Source organism: Zonotrichia leucophrys, chromosome 14 (assembly GCF_028769735.1).
Source record: "Zonotrichia leucophrys gambelii isolate GWCS_2022_RI chromosome 14, RI_Zleu_2.0, whole genome shotgun sequence".
NCBI classification, from domain to species: domain Eukaryota; kingdom Metazoa; phylum Chordata; class Aves; order Passeriformes; family Passerellidae; genus Zonotrichia; species Zonotrichia leucophrys.
Genome location: NC_088184.1, coordinates 1,955,300 through 1,975,682, shown reverse-complemented (window position 1 = coordinate 1,975,682; position 20,383 = coordinate 1,955,300). Strand labels below are relative to the sequence as shown.

The following is a 20,383-nucleotide window of genomic DNA, read 5'->3' as shown; positions in this document are numbered from 1 at the left end:
CAGAAAATCAACTCTACTGAGGTTGCAGAGTCTCCCTGTTGTTGGTGATGTGCTGAGGTGGTCTCTGAGATGAGAGAGGAGAGCTGCCTTGCCCTGGCCCCAGGAGCTGAGCTGTGCTGGGAGCACTGAGGGGGCCCAGTCTGCTTTCGGTTCTGGAAACCACAAAAACATCTCTGAGGTGCAACAAGGAAACTGAGAATGAAGGCTGGGGCCTGGCCTGATAGAATCAGCACAGCACTGCTGGGGAGCACGTATGCTGTGGGCTCCTGGTGCCAGAGCTCTGCTGAGACACCCTGGAATGAGGGTGAGCACCCAAATTCTGCATTTTTTTAGTGAAATTGATTAAATCTAATGAGTAACACTGGTTTTGAGCTCCCAGCTCTGCCTCCCTGCAGGAAGATGCCTGCCTCCTTTTCTGGAGGATGTGTTGGATGTCCTACTACTTTTTTGAAACACTTCATAATTCTGCTTTTCTTGCTAAAAATAAAAGTATACTTCTTCCATGAATTTTACTGCCCTGAGTGACCCTGGGCTGTCCCAGGGGTTCTCCAGGGTTTTGTGAGCAGGCTTAAAGTGACCCACAAGCTTTCTGAGAGTGATTTCTAATTGACATGTTCATTATTACCATGTTGTGTTAGGGCTGGGGCAGGGAGGGGCTCTGAAAGACACCCTGATAATCCTTCAATGAGTAAATTACTACCTCAGTACCTGGAGATGTTAGTGTTGTTAATACTCACCATACATATGTGCATCATTAAGTTAGGCTTGACCATAAATAATAGAGAAAGAAGAAAACTCAGCAGCTGGAGTGTGGTTGTTTGTATTTTTAGATGTGTGACTGTGCTGTTAATTAACTGCAAACACTGGGAGCAGAAGGCTCTGAGGTGGAAGAGGATGGGACATTGCAATTAGCAACGACAGGGTGATGATGAGTTATTTTATACAGGTGCTGTGGATGAAATTATGAAATTTCTTATTCCTTGTCTGATTTTTTTAAACCCTGTGCACTTGCTTGTTGGTGGCAAAATAGCAATTCCAGCTGGGGATTATTCCATCAACCAGAATTCTCCTTGTGTGCTCCCCTGCAGTCCCTCCTCTCCTGGAAGCTGGTAGACATAGCTGATAGTGATTTTAACAGCTGAATGGGATAAAATCTGAATCTGATAGCTGGGAGGAGGCTGGGCTGTGTGTCTTGCACTGGAGATGGCAGGAGAGGGGGGATTGGGATGGGGATGGAGGCTCCAGAAGGTGAGGAAGCTGCAGAGGGATCTGTGCAGGGTTTGGAGGTTTGGTGGGCTGGGAGGGAATCAGAACCCACATCAGGATGGGTTCAGGGGGTGGGAACAGCTCCCAACACAACTCCCAGCTGTAAATAAAAAGTCAAGATGCAGAAGGGGAGTTTGATGTGCCTGGGATTTTCCTCCCTGCCACTGGAGGAGGCCTTGGGTGCTTGTGTGGTGGAAAATCCATCCTTCCACATCAGGAAGGTGCTGCCTGAAGGATGAAGTCACCTCTGTAACATTGCAGCTGCAATTAACATCTTACTAAAAAAAGCTCTGGAGAGGGAATGCCTTAAATTTGGCTTGGAGTGGTATCCATTTGCAAACACATTAGGGAAAAAGTGAACAGCCCTAACCCTTCCCTCAGTTGTCATTAGCCCTCGTTGCTGTATTTAGAGCATCGTTTGTGTGATGGATGCTCTAATGGCAAACATTACAAGGTTAACAGCTTGTGTTTTTATGGGCAAAGCAGTAGAGAAAATCTTTGCCCTCAACAAAAAAAAATCCCTTCAGAGAGCATAAAATGAAATTAAAAAAAAAAAAAAAAAGAGGAAGTGAACTCTAAATGAAAGCACTCGTGGAGAAAATGGCTTTAGAAAGCACTTCCATGTCTTGCAGAACGAGCAGGTGCTTCTTTAAGGGCTGTGGTTGTGTTTGGTGATATGCAAACTAAAATTAGCATTGTATCTGCTCTTCAAGTGCATGTGCAGTGTCTAAAGTGCAACCCAGGGATGGCTGCTGTGATGTGTGCTGGAGCTGCATGAGTAACTGCTGCTGCCCCAGTGCTTTAGTCACAGTCTGCATCTGAGCTTGGGATGGAGTCAGCAGCAGGGTACAAAGATTCTGCTCCTCCAGAGCCTCACTGAGGTGCAGCTGCAATATTGAACAGCCTGAAATGCAGCAGCTTGGCAGCTTTTTTTCCCCTTAATCAGCAGAAATCAGTTAATGACTCACAGAGCTGAAAATGTGACTGCAGGAGAGCCCTGAAATCAGCTGGTGGGGTGGGTCCTTCTTGGGGTGCTTTGGTGGATGGAGAACGATGTGGGATGTGCAGGTTGTTGGTAGCAAATGTTGTGTTTTCTGTCAGGAAAAGCTGCTGGAGCTCATTTTCCTGGTTGGAGGAGGGCACAGAGGGTTGGAGTCCAGAGGTGACTGGAGTGAGTAATCAGCTCCACCCCTCCTCTGATAGTGCTGGGAACACCTTTAGCAAACTGATGAGGGAAAAGGGATGGGGAGGACAGGCTGGCAGTGGCTGTGCCACCCTGATGCACCCTGTCCTGCTCTGCTCACAGGGAGCACAGAGCTGCTGCTGGCCCTGTCTGTGTGTGTGGAGCCAGCTCAGCACTTAGAGGCACCAATCCTGGGGACACTCACCTGTGACACCTCCCAGAGATGCTGCTTTGGCCCAAATTCCAGGTCAAAGTTTGGATGTGCTGCTGGAATATGGGAATCTGCAGCTGTGGCTGTGCTGGGTTTAGCCCTGCTTGGATTTAGCATTTCTTTCACCTCTCACTGCCTTGTTCCCCAAGGGAGCTGTGCCAAGGACATCCCCTTTACCCCAGAATCTGCTGAATTTGGCAGCCAGGACCCTCCCTGTGGGTCAGAGCTCAGCCATGGTGCGGAGCAGTGGAGCAGGAGTGGATGAGATGTGGCACATCTGATCTCCCCTGCTGTCTGTGGGCTGCAGAGTTTTCTCTGCATGGAGAAAAGCTCACATTCCCTGCTCTGCAAGCAGCACTTGGAGAACTGAATAGATTTTCCTCTCATGGTTGGCAGAAGAGAGAAATGGCATTTTCTGATGTTTGATCCAGCCCTGGGGGTGAGAGGGGTCAGGTTTGACTTCTGAAAGAGTGGGAAGTATTTCTGTTTCAGTGGTTGCATATTTAGTAATGCCTCATGGAGGTGAGGCAAACTGCCAGCCCTGACACAGAAAACTGGGGTAGATTCTGTTTCTGATGGTCCACACTTCCCTGAAAAACCTTGGAAAATTAAATCTGTGCATGACCCAGAATTTCAGACCAGAGCCTGAGCTCAGCACTGCTGGTTCTGCCCGTCCTTCTCCTCAATGCAGAGCAAACAGGGAGCCCTAAAAGAAAGCAAACAGCTTGTTAAGGTGGGAATGATGCTAGGAAATATCCCAGGTACAGCCCAGGTGCTCCAAACAGCTGGAATTTCATTGGAGTCTCACTGATCAGCTCCCCAGGTGTCAGGGCCCAGGTGCAGCCACCTTCCCCTGCAGCTCTGTGACCTCCTTATCAGAGCCTTGCTGCACAGCTGGGGATGGCCAGGTGCCTCCAGGAGCTGGGGAACTTCAGGAATACCCAAAAGCAAATACAGGTCCTTGGTAAGCCCAGCCTGGAGTTAGGAGGGGATCCTGAGCTGGCCTTTGGTTACCTCAGACAATTTTTCCTCCTCCCAAAGAGCCCCAAGAAGTCAAACACGAGCACAGAACCATCCTGGAGGTCCCACTGTGTGTTTGTGGCCTTGGGTGCTCTCCAGCCTGGGCTTTTCTGCATGAAATCCTCCTGTTCTGCTCTCTGGTTTCTTTTTTTCCTGCTTTTGACATGTTGGACATGAAGATTGTGGTGTTCTGCTTTGGAAGATTGACTGTGTTCCTAAGGAATGGGATCTTCCAAATCTCAGTGCTGGAGGCAGTGGAGGACGAGTCAGTTGCTCAAGATTTATAAGAACTCCATAATTTATTTCCAAAAGCAGGATATAAATCTTGAATTTTGAAAAAAATGCACTTATGTCAACTGCTCTTGCTGAAGAAGAGTTGCTGAATTAAATATCCAAAAACATCTGAGCCCTTTCACCCTGTGGAGAGCTGAGAGTTTTTCATGGATTGAGGTGATTTTGGTATTGGATGGTAGAAGGTGGAGTGGGCAGAGCAGTGCTGCTCTTGAAGAATTTGCATCAAATTAAGATTGGAAACTCATCTTTGGGGGTTTGGCACCAGAAACTGCTGGTGAGACTCACTCTGTGTTAGCAGCAGAGAAGGAAAGTGCAGGGATTTAGGAAAATACTGGATTTGTGTGTGTGGATCTGCTTGGGAGGAGCTTAGGACAACTTAGCTCCCACAAACGGCACTGTGGCCATATCCTAAGTCATGAAGGATGCCACTTAGTCAGATATTTGTTTTTTCTTTTTAAAGTGAGGCTCTTCTCCACAGAGATGCTCTTACATGGCAATGGTGACTGGCAGAAGGCTGAAGGGAAGTTTGCAGCCCAAGCAGAAATGGATTAAAGCTGCAAACATTGGATTGGAAACATTGGACTGCTCTGCTTGGGTTGTTGCTTGTTTTAAGCCAATTTCCCACTACCAGCATCTCTTGCTATAATAGTCCTTGATTTCTAGAGCAGGGCTTTAAAAAGCAAGGAAAAAAAGGAACAAGCAGGGCAGGAAGAGGAAAGGTAGGATGGAATTCAGCATTCCTTTGTAAATGGAAGTGCTCAGTGTCCTGCAGAGCATCCACTTCCAGCTGCTCTGGAGTTGTTGGTGCTCCTGGGGGTTAATCCAGTGAGGAGAGGCTCCTGCTTGGCCTTTGGGAAAACTGCTGTGCATGGAAATGGGAATGAGCAGAAGCCTGGAGTGTTCCTGCTGGATGTCTCACATGCTCTTCTCTGCAGGAGACTGCCAGGCACGGCTTTTGTTTCTGGTTTGGGGTTTTTTTTCTGAGGCAGAAATTTCAGTTTTATGAAATGTTTACTTTGTTCCTGTTCTTGAAGGTCTGGGCTTGAATCTTGATGCATTTGGTGTTGATAGCATGGGTTGAAAACGTTGTGGACACACCTATGGCATGGTCAGTGCTGTGGCAGGACTGTTCCTGAGGCTGTTACCTTGCCAGAATAAAACCATCCCAACTCCAGAGCACCCCAAAACTACAGCTGGATGCTAGTCTTGATCATTTCTTTAGGATTTAAAACTGTAACTAATGATTTCCAGGAATAAAATCTAAATTAATGGGGGGGGGGTGCTGTTCTTGTTGAATCAGATTGCTGAATACTGGTGTATTGGTATGTACTGGTGTATTGGTATCTACTGGTATATTGCTTTTTACAGTGCTAGAAATTCCTTAATTTTTGGAGCTTCCTGGTCAGCAGAATGGCACCAAGGCAAAGACAGGAAGAGGTGTCAGGGGTCACAGGATCATGGAATGATTGAGGTTGGAAAAGACCTCCAGGATCATCCTGTCCAACCTGTGACCCATCCCCACCTTGTCCCCAGCCCAGAGCACTGAGTGCCACCTCCAGGACTGGGGACTCTGCCACCCACCCAAGCAAGCCCATTCCAATATCTGATTGGGAAGAAATTCTTCCTGATGTCCAAGAGAAATCCCCTCAAAGTTCATGCTTCCCATGATAGGATATTTACGATTTCTAAACATCTGAAAACATCTTGACCCGACCTTGCTGTCTTTGTGAGAATTATTTATTGCCTTAAAATTCCTGAATACCACCAAAATAAAGGAATGTTGTTGTGTTATTAATGGAGCTGAGCAAATGGTCCTTCATGTCAAAGCTTTCAGTGCAGTGGACAAATCCTGCTGCCCCTTGCCCCCAGTGAGCAGTTTGAATTTCCAGTGATTTGCCCCATACTGGTCCTGCTCATGTTGGATTTTGGTGCATCCTGCTCATGTTGGATTTTTGTGCTGTTCTGATGCCACCCTCCTGTGTCAGAGTGGGAGTGAGTTTTATTTCTTTCCTTCCATGTCCTTCCCAGGCATCAGAGGAGGCCTCCCTGCGGGCTCTGGAGAGTCTGATGACGGAGTTTTTCCACAATTGCACAACAAATGAGAGGAAACGTGAGATAGGTGAGTGCTGCCCCTCCAGGGCTGCTCCTGGTGCTGCTGCTGCCCAGCACAGGGGACTGGGGTGTTCCACAGAGCTGTGCCTGCACCCAGCTGGCATCTTCCCCCTCCTGCCTAGGTGGGCCAGGTTTCCATAGCTGGGGTCTGTGGCAGCTCCTGTGGGTGATGAACCAGTGAGGTTCCTCTGTCCATTGTCCTGGGAATGCTCTGCCCAATGCAAAGCAAAGCTGTCCCAGTTCTTGTGGAATGACAGGCAGGAATAACAGCAATTCCCTTTGGGTGGGGTTATTAAATATGTCCTGAAAGGCAGCAGATCCTGCCAGGTGCTCTGGGGGAGCTGCTGGGGATTGAAAAGCAGCAGATTGCTTTTATTCCCAAATGGCCACAGGGATGCTCTGAGGGCTGGAACCCTTCAGAGCTGGGGGTGCTCACCTGGAGAGGAGAAGCTCCAGGGACACCTCAGAGCCCCTGCCAGGGCCTGAAGGGGCTCCAGGAGAGCTGCAGAGGGACTGGGGACAAGGGATGGAGGGACAGGACACAGGGAATGGCTCCCACTGCCAGAGGGCAGGGATGGATGGGATATTGGGAATTGGGAATTGTTCCCTGGGAGGGTGGGCAGGCCCTGGCACAGGGTGCCCACCCTGGATCCCTGGCAGTGCCCAAGGCCAGACTGGGCAGGGCTGGGAGCAGCCTGGGATGGATGAAGATGTCCCTGTCCATGGCAGGGCTGGGATGGGATGAACTTTAAGGTCCTTCCAACCCAAACCATTCTGGGGTTGTTCTGTTTCTACCATCTCTGGCCAAAAGTGTGATTGACATGAAAGACTTGCCCCAGAAATCCTGTAAAATAAACAGCACAAGGTTTTTGTTGTGGTTTTCTGACAGTGATCTCCTGCTGTGGAAGAGGTATCCCTCATTTTCCTGCTTAAATTGCAGGAAAGAAAACAATTAATTAAACCTGAAACTTGCTCAGCCTGTAAAGCAGCCCTTGTGGCTTTTCTCTTTGTCACATTGTCACCTCATGAGAGATGACCAAACCCTTCCTGAGCGTTCAGAGAGGTTTCTGACCCTCTGAACTTCACCAAGTCAGCAGCTCTTGGAGCTGCATTAAAAGAAGGTGGGTTTAGAACACTGATCTGAAGTGCTCCTGCTCCCACAATGACCTGAAATCCCAGCATTTGGCTTTTACAGATAAAATAACAGTGCTCATAATACAATTGCTGTGTGATTTGTTTTAATGTTCACCTCTTATCTGCTGCAGTTATTTATGTCAAAACTGATTCGAAAATGACACATCAGTTTTGTTTTCATTAAAGCCTGTGGTTACATTGCTTTAAACACTGTAGAATGTGATTTTATTATATTTTTTGCCCTCCTCCAGGTTGAGTCATTCCCTGAACACAGGGTCTCTTCCCTGCTCACTTGCTGTGCTATCACTATACATTGTTATGGCTTTGTTTACAGCTACAGAACTTTAATGGAATATTTTACATCAAAGTCAAATTAAAACTGAAGTACATTTTCAAGTAATTTATGTACTTTTATGGTTTTTTTTTTTTTTTGCAGAAGAGCTTTTAAATAACTTTGCCCAGCAGATAGGAGCCTGGAGATTCTGCCTGTACTTCCTGTCCAGCACAAGGAATGACTATGTGATGATGTACAGCCTGACAGTGTTTGAGGTGAGGCCTCAGCTCCTGCACTGCTCTGCCTGGTGCAGTTTGAGCTGGCAATCGATTTTTTGGGGGGAGATGTTTGTCTGAAATGGCATCCCTGGTAAGTACAGTGATGAAGGATGCTTTTATTGCTCTCTGCCAGAGAGGTTGCTTAATGGCAGGCTTAGAGTGGGAGAATGTGAATCTTTGTACACAAATTGAAGAATTCATTTCCTGGCATCTCAAAGCACAAATTACCTCCAGTTTCAGAGGCTGCTTGAGTTTCTGCACGATGCTTTTAAGGGTGTTATTGCTTTTATGCTGTTTTTATGATCAGAAATATGGGGGTGATTACCTGCTCCTGGCTCCTGCAGGCTCTGAGTGCTGAGAGGGAAGGCAAACCTGCTTTTATTTTTCTGACATTTTGTAGTTGTGGTTGCTGCTCTTGAACTGCATCCTGCAAACTTGTGCTGGCTGGAGAGGTGAGGTCTCTCTTAGCCAGCCACATCCCACTCTTCATCTAATGATAAAAGAGGAAAATTTGGGTTAAAAGGTTTGATATTGATCTCTGTGTCCTCTGGAATAAGCAAAAGTGTTGTGTGGACAGCACTGGTGTGTCACTGATTTCTCAGTGACCAGTGCAGATGTCCTGGGGTTTGGTCAGTGTCACTCCTCAGTCTGGGACATTTGTGTCATGTCCTTGGCTGGGTGGGCACTCTGAGCTGTGCCCCTAAACCAGAGAGATTTACAGCCTTTGCACTGGGCCGCTTTTCAGATAAAATACATGTTTAGATAAAAACCCTGCTCTTAAAGTTGGGTTGTTTTTACAAATTATCTACATAATTGTTGATTTCTTCTCTTAAATATTCATTTTACTTATTAAGGATTGCAGAAGGAGTCTGGATCCCATCTGCAAACTGAATCTGCTTTACCTTCCCCTCCAAAAGGGCTGATGGGAATTATTCCTGCTCAGGGCATGGTGTCCCACTGGTTTTCCTGACAAGCAAAACAAGTCCAGGGCCAGGAGGTGGATTCAGTGATCCTTGGGATCATCCCACCAGCTCAGGATATTTTATGGATTTTGGTTACTGAGCCTCTCCTTCCCTAGAGGGGGAAAAGTAGCACTGAAAATCCTAATTGTGCCCAGAATAAAGAAATCCCTGGGCAAGTGCAGAGGGAGGGAGCAGCTGGGAGATGAGGATCTCTCCATGAAAGAGCTTGAATTCCCAAATTTAACTGGTGCAGAGCCATGGTCTGTCCCAGTGTGCAGCTTCCCCTGCTGTCCTTGGCTGCTGGATCAGTCAGGAGGGTGTGAACACAAGGATCATTCCCAAAACTGCCCAAGGATGTGGATTTCCCAAAGTGCTTAGGAAGGTAGCAGTGGGTTTGGAATAAAACTCCTCCTGACATGGTTTTCACCTCCTGCTTTTTGGAAATGAAGCTAAAACATCTTCCAGTTTTATTGGGATTCTGGACTTGCATCAAGGAACCCTCAGCAGCTTGGGCCATTGTTTTCAAGCAGTATTTGTGAGTTTTCTTTGCTAGGAAACACCAAAGCCAACTTCTTTGAAGAATTTCTGTATAAATATCCCTGCACAAGGATCATTTCCAAAATTTCCCAAGGATATGGATTTCCCAAACTCCTTAGGAAGGTAGCAGTGGGTTTGAATAAAACTCCTCCTGACCCCCTTCCAGATGAATTGTTTTCACCTCCTGCTTTTTGGAATGAAAACATCTTCCCAAAAGCATTTCTAGGGTGAAAGCTGCTGCTGGCAGGTGGAGGAGCAGGACAGAACACAGCAGGCATTAAAGGATGGGTGTTAAAGATCTTCCAGTTTTATTGGGATTCTGGACTTGCATCAAGGAATCCTCAGCAGCTTGGGCCATTGTTTTGAAGCAGTATTTGTGCATTTTCTCTGCTAGGAAACACCAAAACCAACTTCTTTGAAGAATTTCTGTATAAATATCCCTGCCCTGGGAGCTGCTGTCTGTGTGCAGTGCATCCTACTGAGGATTGCATCTCCTTTGACCATACATCTTCCAGTTTTGGATATTTGAGGTTTCTTCCAGGCTGGGACTGTGATCTCCAGCATTCTCTTTCTGCAGGCTGAGTGCTGCAGATGGGCACAGACCTTCAGCCTCCTCTCTGGGTTATCCCAAGAGATTCAGCTCCTGCTGCTCCAGAGCCCTGAATGGGATCAGGGCAGGGAAGCAATTTGTGACTCTGCTTTCCTTTGGATTTTCTCTGCCTTTAAGTGGGCTGAAGGCTTTCTGTGCAGTGGTGCCTTGTCACTGCCAGGGCCTGCTCCAGTGACCTCCCAGCTCAGCTTCAGGAGGCCTGGGTGCCATCAGAGGCCTGGGAAGCCAAACCTCCTTCCCTGATTTTCTTCTCCTGCTTCATCCAAGGCTGTGCTTCCCCCTTTAGAGGGGAAACCCTTGGTGCCCAGGGTTAAAAGATAGAGGAAATGGTTCTGTGCCTGCCACTATAGCTCTGCTTAACCCCAAACCAGTTAAACCAGTAACTTCAGCTCCACTGTGGCACTGCCAGTCCTGGGCCACGAGTGCAGATGCTCTGTCCCTGCTTTATGTTGTTCACCTGGAGAAGAGAAGGCTCTGAGGAGACCTCAGAGCCCCTGCCAGGGCCTGAAGGGGCTCCAGGAGAGCTGCAGAGGGACTGGGGACAAGGGATGGAGGGACAGGACACAGGGAATGGCTCCCACTGCCAGAGGGCAGGGATGGATGGGATATTGGGAATTGGGAATTGTTCCCTGTGAGGGTGGGCAGGCCCTGGCACAGGGTGCCCACCCTGGATCCCTGGCAGTGCCCAAGGCCAGGCTGGGCAGGGCTGGGAGCAGCCTGGGACAGTGGGAGGTGTCCCTGCCATGGCAGGGGTGGGAACAGGATGATTTTTAAGGTCCCTTCCAACCCAACCCATTTTGAGATTCCAGATTCTCTCAGTGTTTCTCTCATGTCCAAGATGAGCTCACGTGGGATGTCCATTCCTTTTGCAGAACCTGATCAATAAGATGTGGCTGGGGGTGCCATCCCAGGACAAGATGGAGATCAGGAGCTGCCTGCCCAAGCTGCTGCTGGCCCACCACAAAACTCTGCCTTACTTCATCAGGAACAAGCTCTGCAAGGTCATCGTGGACATCGGCCGCCAGGACTGGCCCATGTTCTACCACGACTTCTTCACCAACATCCTGCAGGTGAGAGCCCTGCCATGCATGGAGCCAGCTTCTCCCTCAGAAACATCTTTTTGTTTCCTTGAGGAGGGAAAAAGAAACCCCTGTTTGATGAAGCTCAAATGGTAGATGTTGCTTTGTAAATTCCTTTTTAATTTTGTTGTAACTCTCGACTTTTTCCGTGTTGCTTTTCTCTCCAGTGTTAAAAGTGTTTTTGGAGAAGGAACAATACTGTGCCACAAGCATTCACTTTGAATTTTAAATATTATGGGCTAAGTCTTGAAAATACAAGGAGTATGGGTTCTTTAAACAAAACAGAAGGCTGTAAAATTACAGATTCTGAAAGGGCAGTTTCTCAATGGGGCTGGTGCAGATTTTTCCCCCAACAGCCAAAGACACCCCAAAATCTCTGGTACTTCATCAATAAGGTCATGGGGTGATGGGATCCCATCCTAATGGGATGTTGTTGGGGTTTTCAGGAGGGCTCAGCTGTGAACTGGGGATCCTCACTGAATCCATGTCATTACCTGGAATGTTGGATGAACTCAGTGTCCTTACAGGGAATCCTGGGCCAGGCTGCTGCTGGAGCATCACCAGGCTGGTGCAAACCTCTTTTTGTTGGATTATTTTGTCTCCAGTTCCCTTAAAATTGTCCCTAATTGGCTTAAAGAGGCTGAGTGTAAACTGAAGTGCTGCACAGCTTTTTCTGCTGACATAATTACATGATTTGAATGCAGCAAAGCCCACGGCCAAGCCACAAGGCAGTTACTGAAATCCAAGTCCTTGAGTGGCAGGAGTTTATTTGTTAAGGCAAATGGATCTAGTATTAATTGCAAAATTTAAAAAAAAACCTGTCTTGGCTGCAGAGCTCATCCCTGGCTGGTGTAATCGTTATTCTGACTGTTCTGGAGTGGGACATGCTGCAGCTTTAACCTCAGTTGTCAGTTTGACAAGAAATACTTGGAGATAACTGTGTCCATGTGGAGTTGTGCCTCTCATTTCACCTGGATGTGAACTGAAAGGCAGCCTGAGCTCTCCTGGCCTTCCTACCACTCTGGGGTTATCTTAAGGCATTGCAGAGCTCACTTGAGGAATCTCTTTTCCCTTAAGCCTCTCCTTGTGAGCTCAGCAGTGGAGGGAAATATTTCCATAAATTAATTTGTGTGACAGACACATTCCTAAAATGTTCAGAGAAAGTGGAGGAAAACCAGTAATGCTGAATTCCAGGGCCTTGACAGAAGGCAGAGTAGCACAGGGGCAGAATGATTTGCTGTTAGAATTGCAGATGAGCCCTGTCTCAGGACTTTTTCTGAGATCATTTGCAGCATGTTCTTTGTTCTTCAGCATTAAATTGTATCCCAGTACTCTGAGTAGTCTCTAAGCCTTTTACTGAGCCTCTGGAGGGGTGGAGAAGAAAGGTAAATTGGGATATTGTATTGTCATTGTGAAGAGCCAGTAATTCTACATAAAGTACTGCTTCCTCAGAGGTTTAAAATTTGTTTAGCCTGACTGAGGTACCAGTGCCTGGTCTTGCTAAAACTCCCTGGATTTGTCAGAAAATATCCAGAGAGATGATTTTCAGTCCCTTCACAATTTACCAGCAGGTTGGATGCTTCATTGAGTCCTTTGCCTGTGTTTGGGACTTCTTTTTCAACAGCCAAGATGAGGAGCTCTTAGATGGGCTATTTTCTCCCCAGATATTTCACCAAACTCTGTGTTTTTAGCAGTGTTAACTCGGCCTGGCTCTCCTTTGGAGGGTCAGGGAATTAGGAGCAAAGTCAGCCTGTATTGCAGAATTATGGCTTCAAGGATTACTTGTAGCAACTGGGATTGGCTTTGGACTTTTCTCTCCCAGAGGGAGCAGTGCATAAATCACTTTGGATGTGTCTGGGCAGCAGTGGAGAGCAGAGCTGTCCTTCAGCTGGAAACAAAACTTTGTCCCACTTGAAGAAGTCTTTAATAACCCATGGCTGGTGAAGGCACAAGTCAGCTCTTTGTCCAGTCCTGTTCCAGCATGGAGCAGAAATTACTGTCTTAGGGGGATATTGTAACAAGGTGCAGGATTGATGCATCTGACTCCATGTTCTCAGAGGATTAATTTATTAATTTGTTATACTGTTTTATAGTAAAGAACACTATACTATAGTAAAGAATACAGAAAGGATACTCACTGAATGCTGAAAAGATAATAATGAAAACTCCTGACTCTCTCCAGAGTCCTCACACAGCTTGGCCCTGATTGGCCAAAGAGTGAAAACAACTCACAATCAGAGTACAGTCAGGCAGTCACCTGTGGGTAAACAATCTCCAAACACATTCTAGATGAGCAAAACACAGGAGAAGCAAATGAGATAAGAGTTGTTTCCCTTTTCTCTGAGGCCTCTCTCACTGCCTTTCAGCTTCCCAGGAGAAAAACCCTGGGTGAAGGAATTTTTTCAGAGAATGAGAATGCCACAGGGGGAAATGCAGTTTGCAGTTTGAGATCCAGTGCAGGTGCAAGGGGAGCTCAGATCCCTCAGGTGCCATCTGCTGCTGGCTGCAGCCTTTGGGCCGTGTGGGAAGGGGACATTTTTGGGGACCTGAGGTGGTGCTGGGCAGGGGATGCAGCAGGCAGAAGGCACAGGCTGTTCTGTGACCCTGCTGGGACACACAATGTGTGCAATGACATTATGAAAGCACTCCTGAAACCCCAGGGATTCCCACGGGGCTCGAGCTGTTGCGACATCAGAGATTCAGTCTGGGGAAGTCGAACTGGAGAGCCCTGAGTGGTGAAGCCGTTGTAAACTGGGAGTAGTGTTGCTAATCCCTGTGTGTCAGTGCATGTTGTCATCACACTGCTCTCATCCCTGTGCTCCTCAGCTGATCCAGTCTCCTGTGACCACTCCCCTGGGGCTGATCATGCTGAAAACCACGTCGGAGGAGCTGGCGTGTCCCCGCGAGGACCTGAGCGTGGCCCGCAAGGAGGAGCTGCGCAAGCTGCTCCTGGAGCAGGTGCAGACCGTGCTGGGGCTCCTCACAGGTACATGGCTCTGCTTGTCCTGCCTCAGGGCACCTTTTGGACAGAACTTTTAAAGGAGAAAGCAGATTTAATTGGTTTCTTTTTTTCAACTGGTTCGGGAGAAAATACTTTTTTGGAGAAAAGTGGGAAAAACTTGTTTATTAAACAATAAAACTTCAACAGTATTAAACAATAAAATTCTTTGCTGCTCTAAAAGAGATGACAAACTCAGAAAGTCCCTTCCCTGGGTTGCAGCTTGGATAATTCAGTTTCTTATCAATCTTTCTGGTGCTGGAAATGTTGCAGCCTGGTGGGGCCACAGGTGTGAGCTGCTGGTGCTCTTTTGAGTGCTCAGTTCAGAGTAAGTTTAAACAGGTTTAAAGAAAAGGGAAAAAAGACCTTACAGTCTAAGGAACTTCTTTGCTTTAGTTAGTTAAAACTGACTAAAACAAAGGAGAGCTCTCTTATCAGTCCCTCCAGTGCTGGAAATGCCAGACCCAACTGTGGGCACAGGTGTGAGCTGCTGGTGCTCTTCTGGTGTTCAGTTCAGAGTAGGGTTAAACAGGTTTAAAGAAAAGGGGAAAAAAACCTTAGTTTAGTTAGTTAAAGCTAACTGAAACAAAGGAGAGCTCTGTCCTGCTGTCTGTCCATCCACAGACAGCACAGTCCAGGAGCAGGAACATGGAGGAGTGAGTGCAGTGTCTGAAAACAAACTGCTGCTTCTTCTTCTTTTTCTTCACTTTCTGGAACAAGTCCTAAGGGTGTAAAACTTATTATTCAGCATAAACAGAATAAGATGACTGGGGATAAAAGCATCATATAGTCAACTCAGGACATTGTCACACCTTGTGGCACTGAGCTGGCTGTCCCCTCAGCACCCACAGCTGGGCTGCCACTCCTGGGGTGACGAGGGCTTTGGTGTCAAGATGACTTGGAGGTGTTAGAAAGTCTCTTTTTTTCAGTTTCGAGACTGAAGAAGAAGACAGAATTTTTGGGTTCTTGTTTTTAGGGTTGTTTATTTGCTCTTATTTAATACATTGTCTTTTTTTGACTTGTTGAGATCTGTTTAGCGTGTTGGTTTATGTCACACTGACCTCCCTCAGGGCGGTGTTGTCTTTTTATACTAAAAACTACATGTGCATTATTTACAATCATTTTCTAATCTTACCACTCATGTTGCACAGTTTGTTTTTACTCTAAACTAATTTAAAAGTGTTACTATTACAGCAGAAGATTGAGGCTGAGAAGAAGGAGAAAGACAGAATATGTTTACATTTTTTTATCTTGTTTTTTGAGCTCTCATTCTAAAACCTCTAAAATCCTACATTTTCACATTGTGCTCCAACCCTTGTGGCTTGTAACTCTTCACACAAAGTTGGTAATTGTTTTTATGGGTTGAAATCAAAGGCACAGGTGTTTTTGACTCTGTGCCAGGGTCTCAAATCCTCCCAGGAGTTTCCTGGGTTCTGACACTGGGGGTGTGTGGAGCACAATGGGGGTGATGCAGTGGCTGCTGCTGCACTGTGAGCACTCAGCTCTGCCCTGAAACACTTGGGCCAACTTAATATGAACCAATTCATGCAGCACAGCAGCTGCTGAGCTCCCTCCATGGAGAGGATGGGGGTTTTCTGCTCTTAGTGAGCCCAAAGCTGTTGTGGAGTGTTTCTGTCCCTCCCAAAGCACTTGAGCTGGGCTCTGTCAGAGTTCTCCTGCAGTCTATGCTGTGTTTGTTGGATCAGTGTGGATCTTTGAGAAGGCACTTCTGAAAGTTCTCTCTTTGGCCAGGTATTTTGGAGAGCATCTGGGATAAGCACAGTGCTACTGCTGCCACTCCACCACCATCGCCGACCTCAGGAGAGAGTGGTAAGGAAAAGCTGCAAGATGGGATTTCCATGTACTTAAACCTGCAGTATCAGGCACAGATTCCTTCCTTTGCTGTCTGACCTCTCCTAATAACCCTTTCCCAGAGCTTTTCACAGGCCAACAAATTCCTGATTGGAAAGACAAACTCTACACAAAGAAACAAATTGCACTGTGGGGACACCCCACTGCAAATGTCATGAAAATGTGCCCACAGAGCTGCTTGTTGTCCTCAGATGGCAGAAACCTCCCTGAAGCTTCAATGCAAAATGCTCTAATGACAGTGAGTTAAAATCATGGAATTGTTAAGGTTGGAAGAGCCCTCTAAGGTCATCAAGTCCAGCTCTTATTCCAGCACTGCCAAGGCCACCACTAACCCATGTCCCCAGCTGCCACATATGCAAGGCTTTTAAATCCTCTCAGGGATGGTGACCCCCCACTGCCCTGGGCAGCTGTGCCAGGGCCTGACCACCCTTCTATGAAGAGATTTTCCCAATATCCAATCTGAACCTCTCCTGGTACTTAAAGCCATTTCCTTTTGTCCTGTCCCTGTTCCCTGGGAGCAGAGCCCGACCCCCCCAGCTGTCCCCTTCTGTCAGGAGCTGTGCAGAGCCACAAGGGCCCCCCTGAGCCTCCTTTTCTCCAGGCTGAGCCCCTTCCCAGCTCCCTCAGCCCCTCCTGGTGCTCCAGCCCCTCCCCAGCTCTGTTCCCTTCTCTGGACAAGCTCCAGCCCCTCAGTGTTGGGAGGGCCCAGAACTGGACAGGGGACTGGAGGTGCCTCAGCAGTGCCAGCACAGGGGACAGTCCCTGAGTCCCTGCCCTGGTCCTGCTGCCACCCCAGTGCTGGTCCAGGCCCAGTGCCTTTGCCCTCTTGCCCACCTGGGCACACTTTTTTTACTGAGCAACTTTGCAGCCCCTCTGCCCCAAGGCTGTGGCCTTGCATGGGGTTGGCATTGTCCCCTGAATTCCAGCTGCTGGCACATCAAAGCCAGTGGAGCAAAACTGAGTCCTACCTGGGGAAAAGGAAAGTGAAAGTAGCCAAGTCTGTGTAATGGCACAGAGTGCCCAGAGCAGCTGGGGCTGCCCCTGGATCCCTGGCAGTGCCCAAGGCCAGGCTGGGCAGGGCTGGGAGCAGCCTGGGACAGTGGGAGGTGTCCCTGCCATGGCAGGCGTGGCACTGGATGGGTTTTAATGTCCCTTCCAACCCAAACCATTCTGTGATTATGAAAGTTTTTCTATCTATTCCTGTTAGACCTTTGTGTGAGTGCTTATCCGATGTTAACCCATTGACATCTCTACTTCTTAGTTACCTCTGAAATGGAAAACACATTTTTGTGTCCTTGTCCTTGGCACACATTTCCTTGTCCCTGGGACCTTGAGCAGTTCCCTGGGAGCTGCAGATCACTTCCTTGTGGCCAGATTGCAGCAGGCAGCTCCAGCCTGCTGCCTCTGATAAGCCTTTGGCAGTGTTTTGCTTAGTGCTAAACCTTTCACATTGAAGTTTGAGCAGCATTTTGAGTGCTCCTTTCCTGTAGAGGAGCTTAACATATTTCTATATTTATATACAAACCACAAACTTTAATGGGAAGAAATATTCCTTTGGGTTGGCAGAGGGAAAGTGGATTTTGCTGTAGCTTGGAAGAGTTTGGACAGGAAATATTTACAGAAAAGATCAAAGCTTCTGGTGTCAATTGTTAAGAATGGTGCTGGGGGAGGGAATTGGTGGAACAGATTCTGGGCTGGCTGTCATGGAAGCCTGTTGGAGATGTCCCTCAGGCCCCTGGGGATTGCTGAGGCAGCTTTCATCCACCTGTGTGCTCCCCTCGTGACTGGGGATCAGATTTCCCAAACTGGAAGTCGGCTGCACTTCTGTGCTGGCCTTTTCCTTTCTCCCCTCTCAGGGAAAACAAACAAACTTTTCACACAGTGTTTTCTCAGGATAATTGCTAAGAACCAGGACCACACAAGCTGTGCCTTCAGAAGTTTCATTGTGCCTGTGCAAACTTGTTTGTGTGAAACTCTCTCAGTTTTATTTTTCTGTGCTGTGTCTTTGCTGTGTCCATGTTAAAATTGGTTGTGCTTCCACTTCTTGAAGTCACAGAATCACTAAGGCTGGAAAAGAGTCTGAGTCCAACCAGCACTGCCGGAGCCACCACTAAACCATGTCCCCAAGTGCCACATTCCCATGGCTTTTGGACACTTTCAGAGATGATGGTTCCACCACTTCCAAAAGGAGCACCAGGTGCTTCCATTCTTGCTCATTTTGTGTTCCCTGAGACTCAATTCTGGTGACTCTTGAATGTTTTCATTGCTTAAGTGAGGCCACCACTTTACTCTTTCCATTCAGGTGAGGTTAAAGGTGTTCCAAGAGGCAGAACAAGCTCCTGAGTCCCCATAAATGTTTAATATCTTCCATCAGAGCCCAGCTCTCTTTAGGAACTTGTAAAACCTCTGCTTCCTATTTTTCATTTGCACAGGGAAGTGGAGTGAAATGGTTACTTGCAAGTCTTGCATGAGTTTTAAATAGCCCTTGAAGACAACATTAAACTCATTTCTCATATCACTTAAGCAAAGCAACTCTGATAATGTCCCAAGCTGGACAACATTTGAGTTATTGCCATGGTGGAGGATTTACTCAGCAAGAGTCTCAGCCTGCAAATGTTGTCTTTGCATGATTTATAGCACATTTCCTGATGAATCCCTTCCTCAGGAACATTCCCTCACCTGTGGCAAACGAATGAGCAGCAGGAGCATTTGTGGCTGAGGCAGTCACTGGGAGTTTCCTGCTTTGGCATGAATGCAGCTGATGCTGTGAATTTGTCACCTGTTTGCAAAGCCACTGAAAATCCCTGAACCCCAGAGCTTCAGTGATTTAACTGTGTGCAAAGCACTTGAACCAGCTACAGGAGCGTAACTGAGACTTTCTGCTGGGGATGGATTAAAAGATGAGAATCTTTAATTCTCGTTGATTTTTGTGGAGCTGGCTGAACTGAATGTTTAAAAGAATAACAATAGTTGGGGTTGGAAGGCACATTAAAGATTATTCCTGCCATGGCAGGGACACCTCCCACTGTCCCAGGCTGCTCCCAGCCCTGCCCAGCCTGGCCTTGGGCACTGCCAGGGATCCAGGGTGGGCACCCTGTGCCAGGGCCTGCCCACCCTCCCAGGGAACAATTCCCAATTCCCAATATCCCATCCATCCCTGCCCTCTGGCAGTGGGAGCCATTCCCTGTGTCCTGTCCCTCCATCCCTTGTCCCCAGTCCCTCTGCAGCTCTCCTGGAGCCCCTTCAGGCCCTGGCAGGGGCTCTGAGGTGTCCCTGGAGCTTCTCCTCTCCAGGTGAGCACCCCCAGCTCTGCCAGCCTGGCTCCAGAGGGGCTCCAGCCCTTGGGGTGTCTCCATGGGCTCCCCTGGACTCTCTCCAGCAGCTCCAGGTCCTGCTGCTGTTGGCCCCAGGGCTGGGGCAGCTCTGCAGGTGGGGTCTCACCTGAGGAAGCAGAATCCCCCCCTCCTGCTGCCCATAGCAGAGCTCAGCCCAGCCCAGGGGGGCTTTCTGGGTGCTCACAGCCAGGGCAGCTCCAGCTCTCACCCCCCAACACCCCAAATCCTCCCCCAGGGCTGCTCTCACTCTGTTCCCTGCCCAGCCTGGGTTTGTGCTTGGGATTGCCCCAGCCCAGGTGCTCTTGGCCTGGTTGAGCTTCAGGGGATCTGTAAAAGCTCAATGTGAGCTGTACAGATGTGTCCAGGTGTGGATGTCTCCCCTCAGGGGGTTCAGTGCTTTTTGTCTTGCTCAGCCAGAGCCATGTGATGCCTTCAGTTTCTGGAGCACAGGAGAAAGAAGCAATGATAAGGCTTGGCAGGGAATTATGAATTCAGTGATGTAAGACATCAATCTTGGTGAAAAATGAGGACTAAGGAGGGATGTGTTCATCACTCAGGCTCTTGTGTACATTGGAAGTAGCTCAGTAAATCATAGCTGTTATTTTGGCACTGCTGGTGTCAGGATGTTTCACTTCCATAAAAAATCACTCAGATTCTCTAAGACCTTGAGATTCTGTAGCACAGCAAGTGCCAGATTTTTAAAGATGAAGTACTCAAGGAGGAGAAGTGTGTTGAAGAACTTGGGGAAGGTGAAGAATTTTGCAGCAGGTGGAAGCCTGGAGGTTGTGGGCAGCATCTGGCTGGGGCTGGCCCTTGGCTTCCAAAAGCTTTTGAGGAAGCAAAGGCCACCAGGGATAAAGGAATGTCTGGGTTGCTGGTGGCTTGGTTAGAGGTGGCACATGAAAGGTGAGAGGGAAAGTTCAGCCTGGGCTAGGCAGGATTGACCTCAGAGCTTCTCCACATCATTCTGCAGAGAATTCGCAGCAGCAGCTGTGCTGCTCTGTGGAACTGATGCCTGAAGCAGCTGAACAGAGGCTGAACAGAGTTAAGGGGAATAAAGAGGATATTTATTAGAAGAGCTTTAAAGGCCACACCCTGGCAGTACCAGAGCTGCAGCCGTGGCTGTGCCTGGATGGCCCCAAGATCTCACATTTTTGTAAATTTTGATCCATTTGCATATTTGAGCTAATTGTCCAATTAGCCCCAGCCCATGCAGTC

General features: G+C 48.0%; 1 protein-coding gene across 2 annotated transcripts in view; it reads left to right on the top strand.

Annotated features, from left to right (window-relative positions):
• XPO6 (exportin 6) overlaps nucleotides 1-20,383 on the top strand; it is a 64,637-nt gene that overhangs the window by 10,297 nt on the left and 33,957 nt on the right. For both annotated transcript variants that reach the window (XM_064725452.1, XM_064725450.1), the window contains exons 2-6: nucleotides 6,003-6,093; nucleotides 7,657-7,769; nucleotides 10,754-10,951; nucleotides 13,787-13,946; nucleotides 15,711-15,788. In XM_064725452.1, the coding sequence (XP_064581522.1) occupies nucleotides 6,003-6,093; nucleotides 7,657-7,769; nucleotides 10,754-10,951; nucleotides 13,787-13,946; nucleotides 15,711-15,788 (640 nt within the window). The remainder of the gene's footprint in view (nucleotides 1-6,002; nucleotides 6,094-7,656; nucleotides 7,770-10,753; nucleotides 10,952-13,786; nucleotides 13,947-15,710; nucleotides 15,789-20,383) is intronic.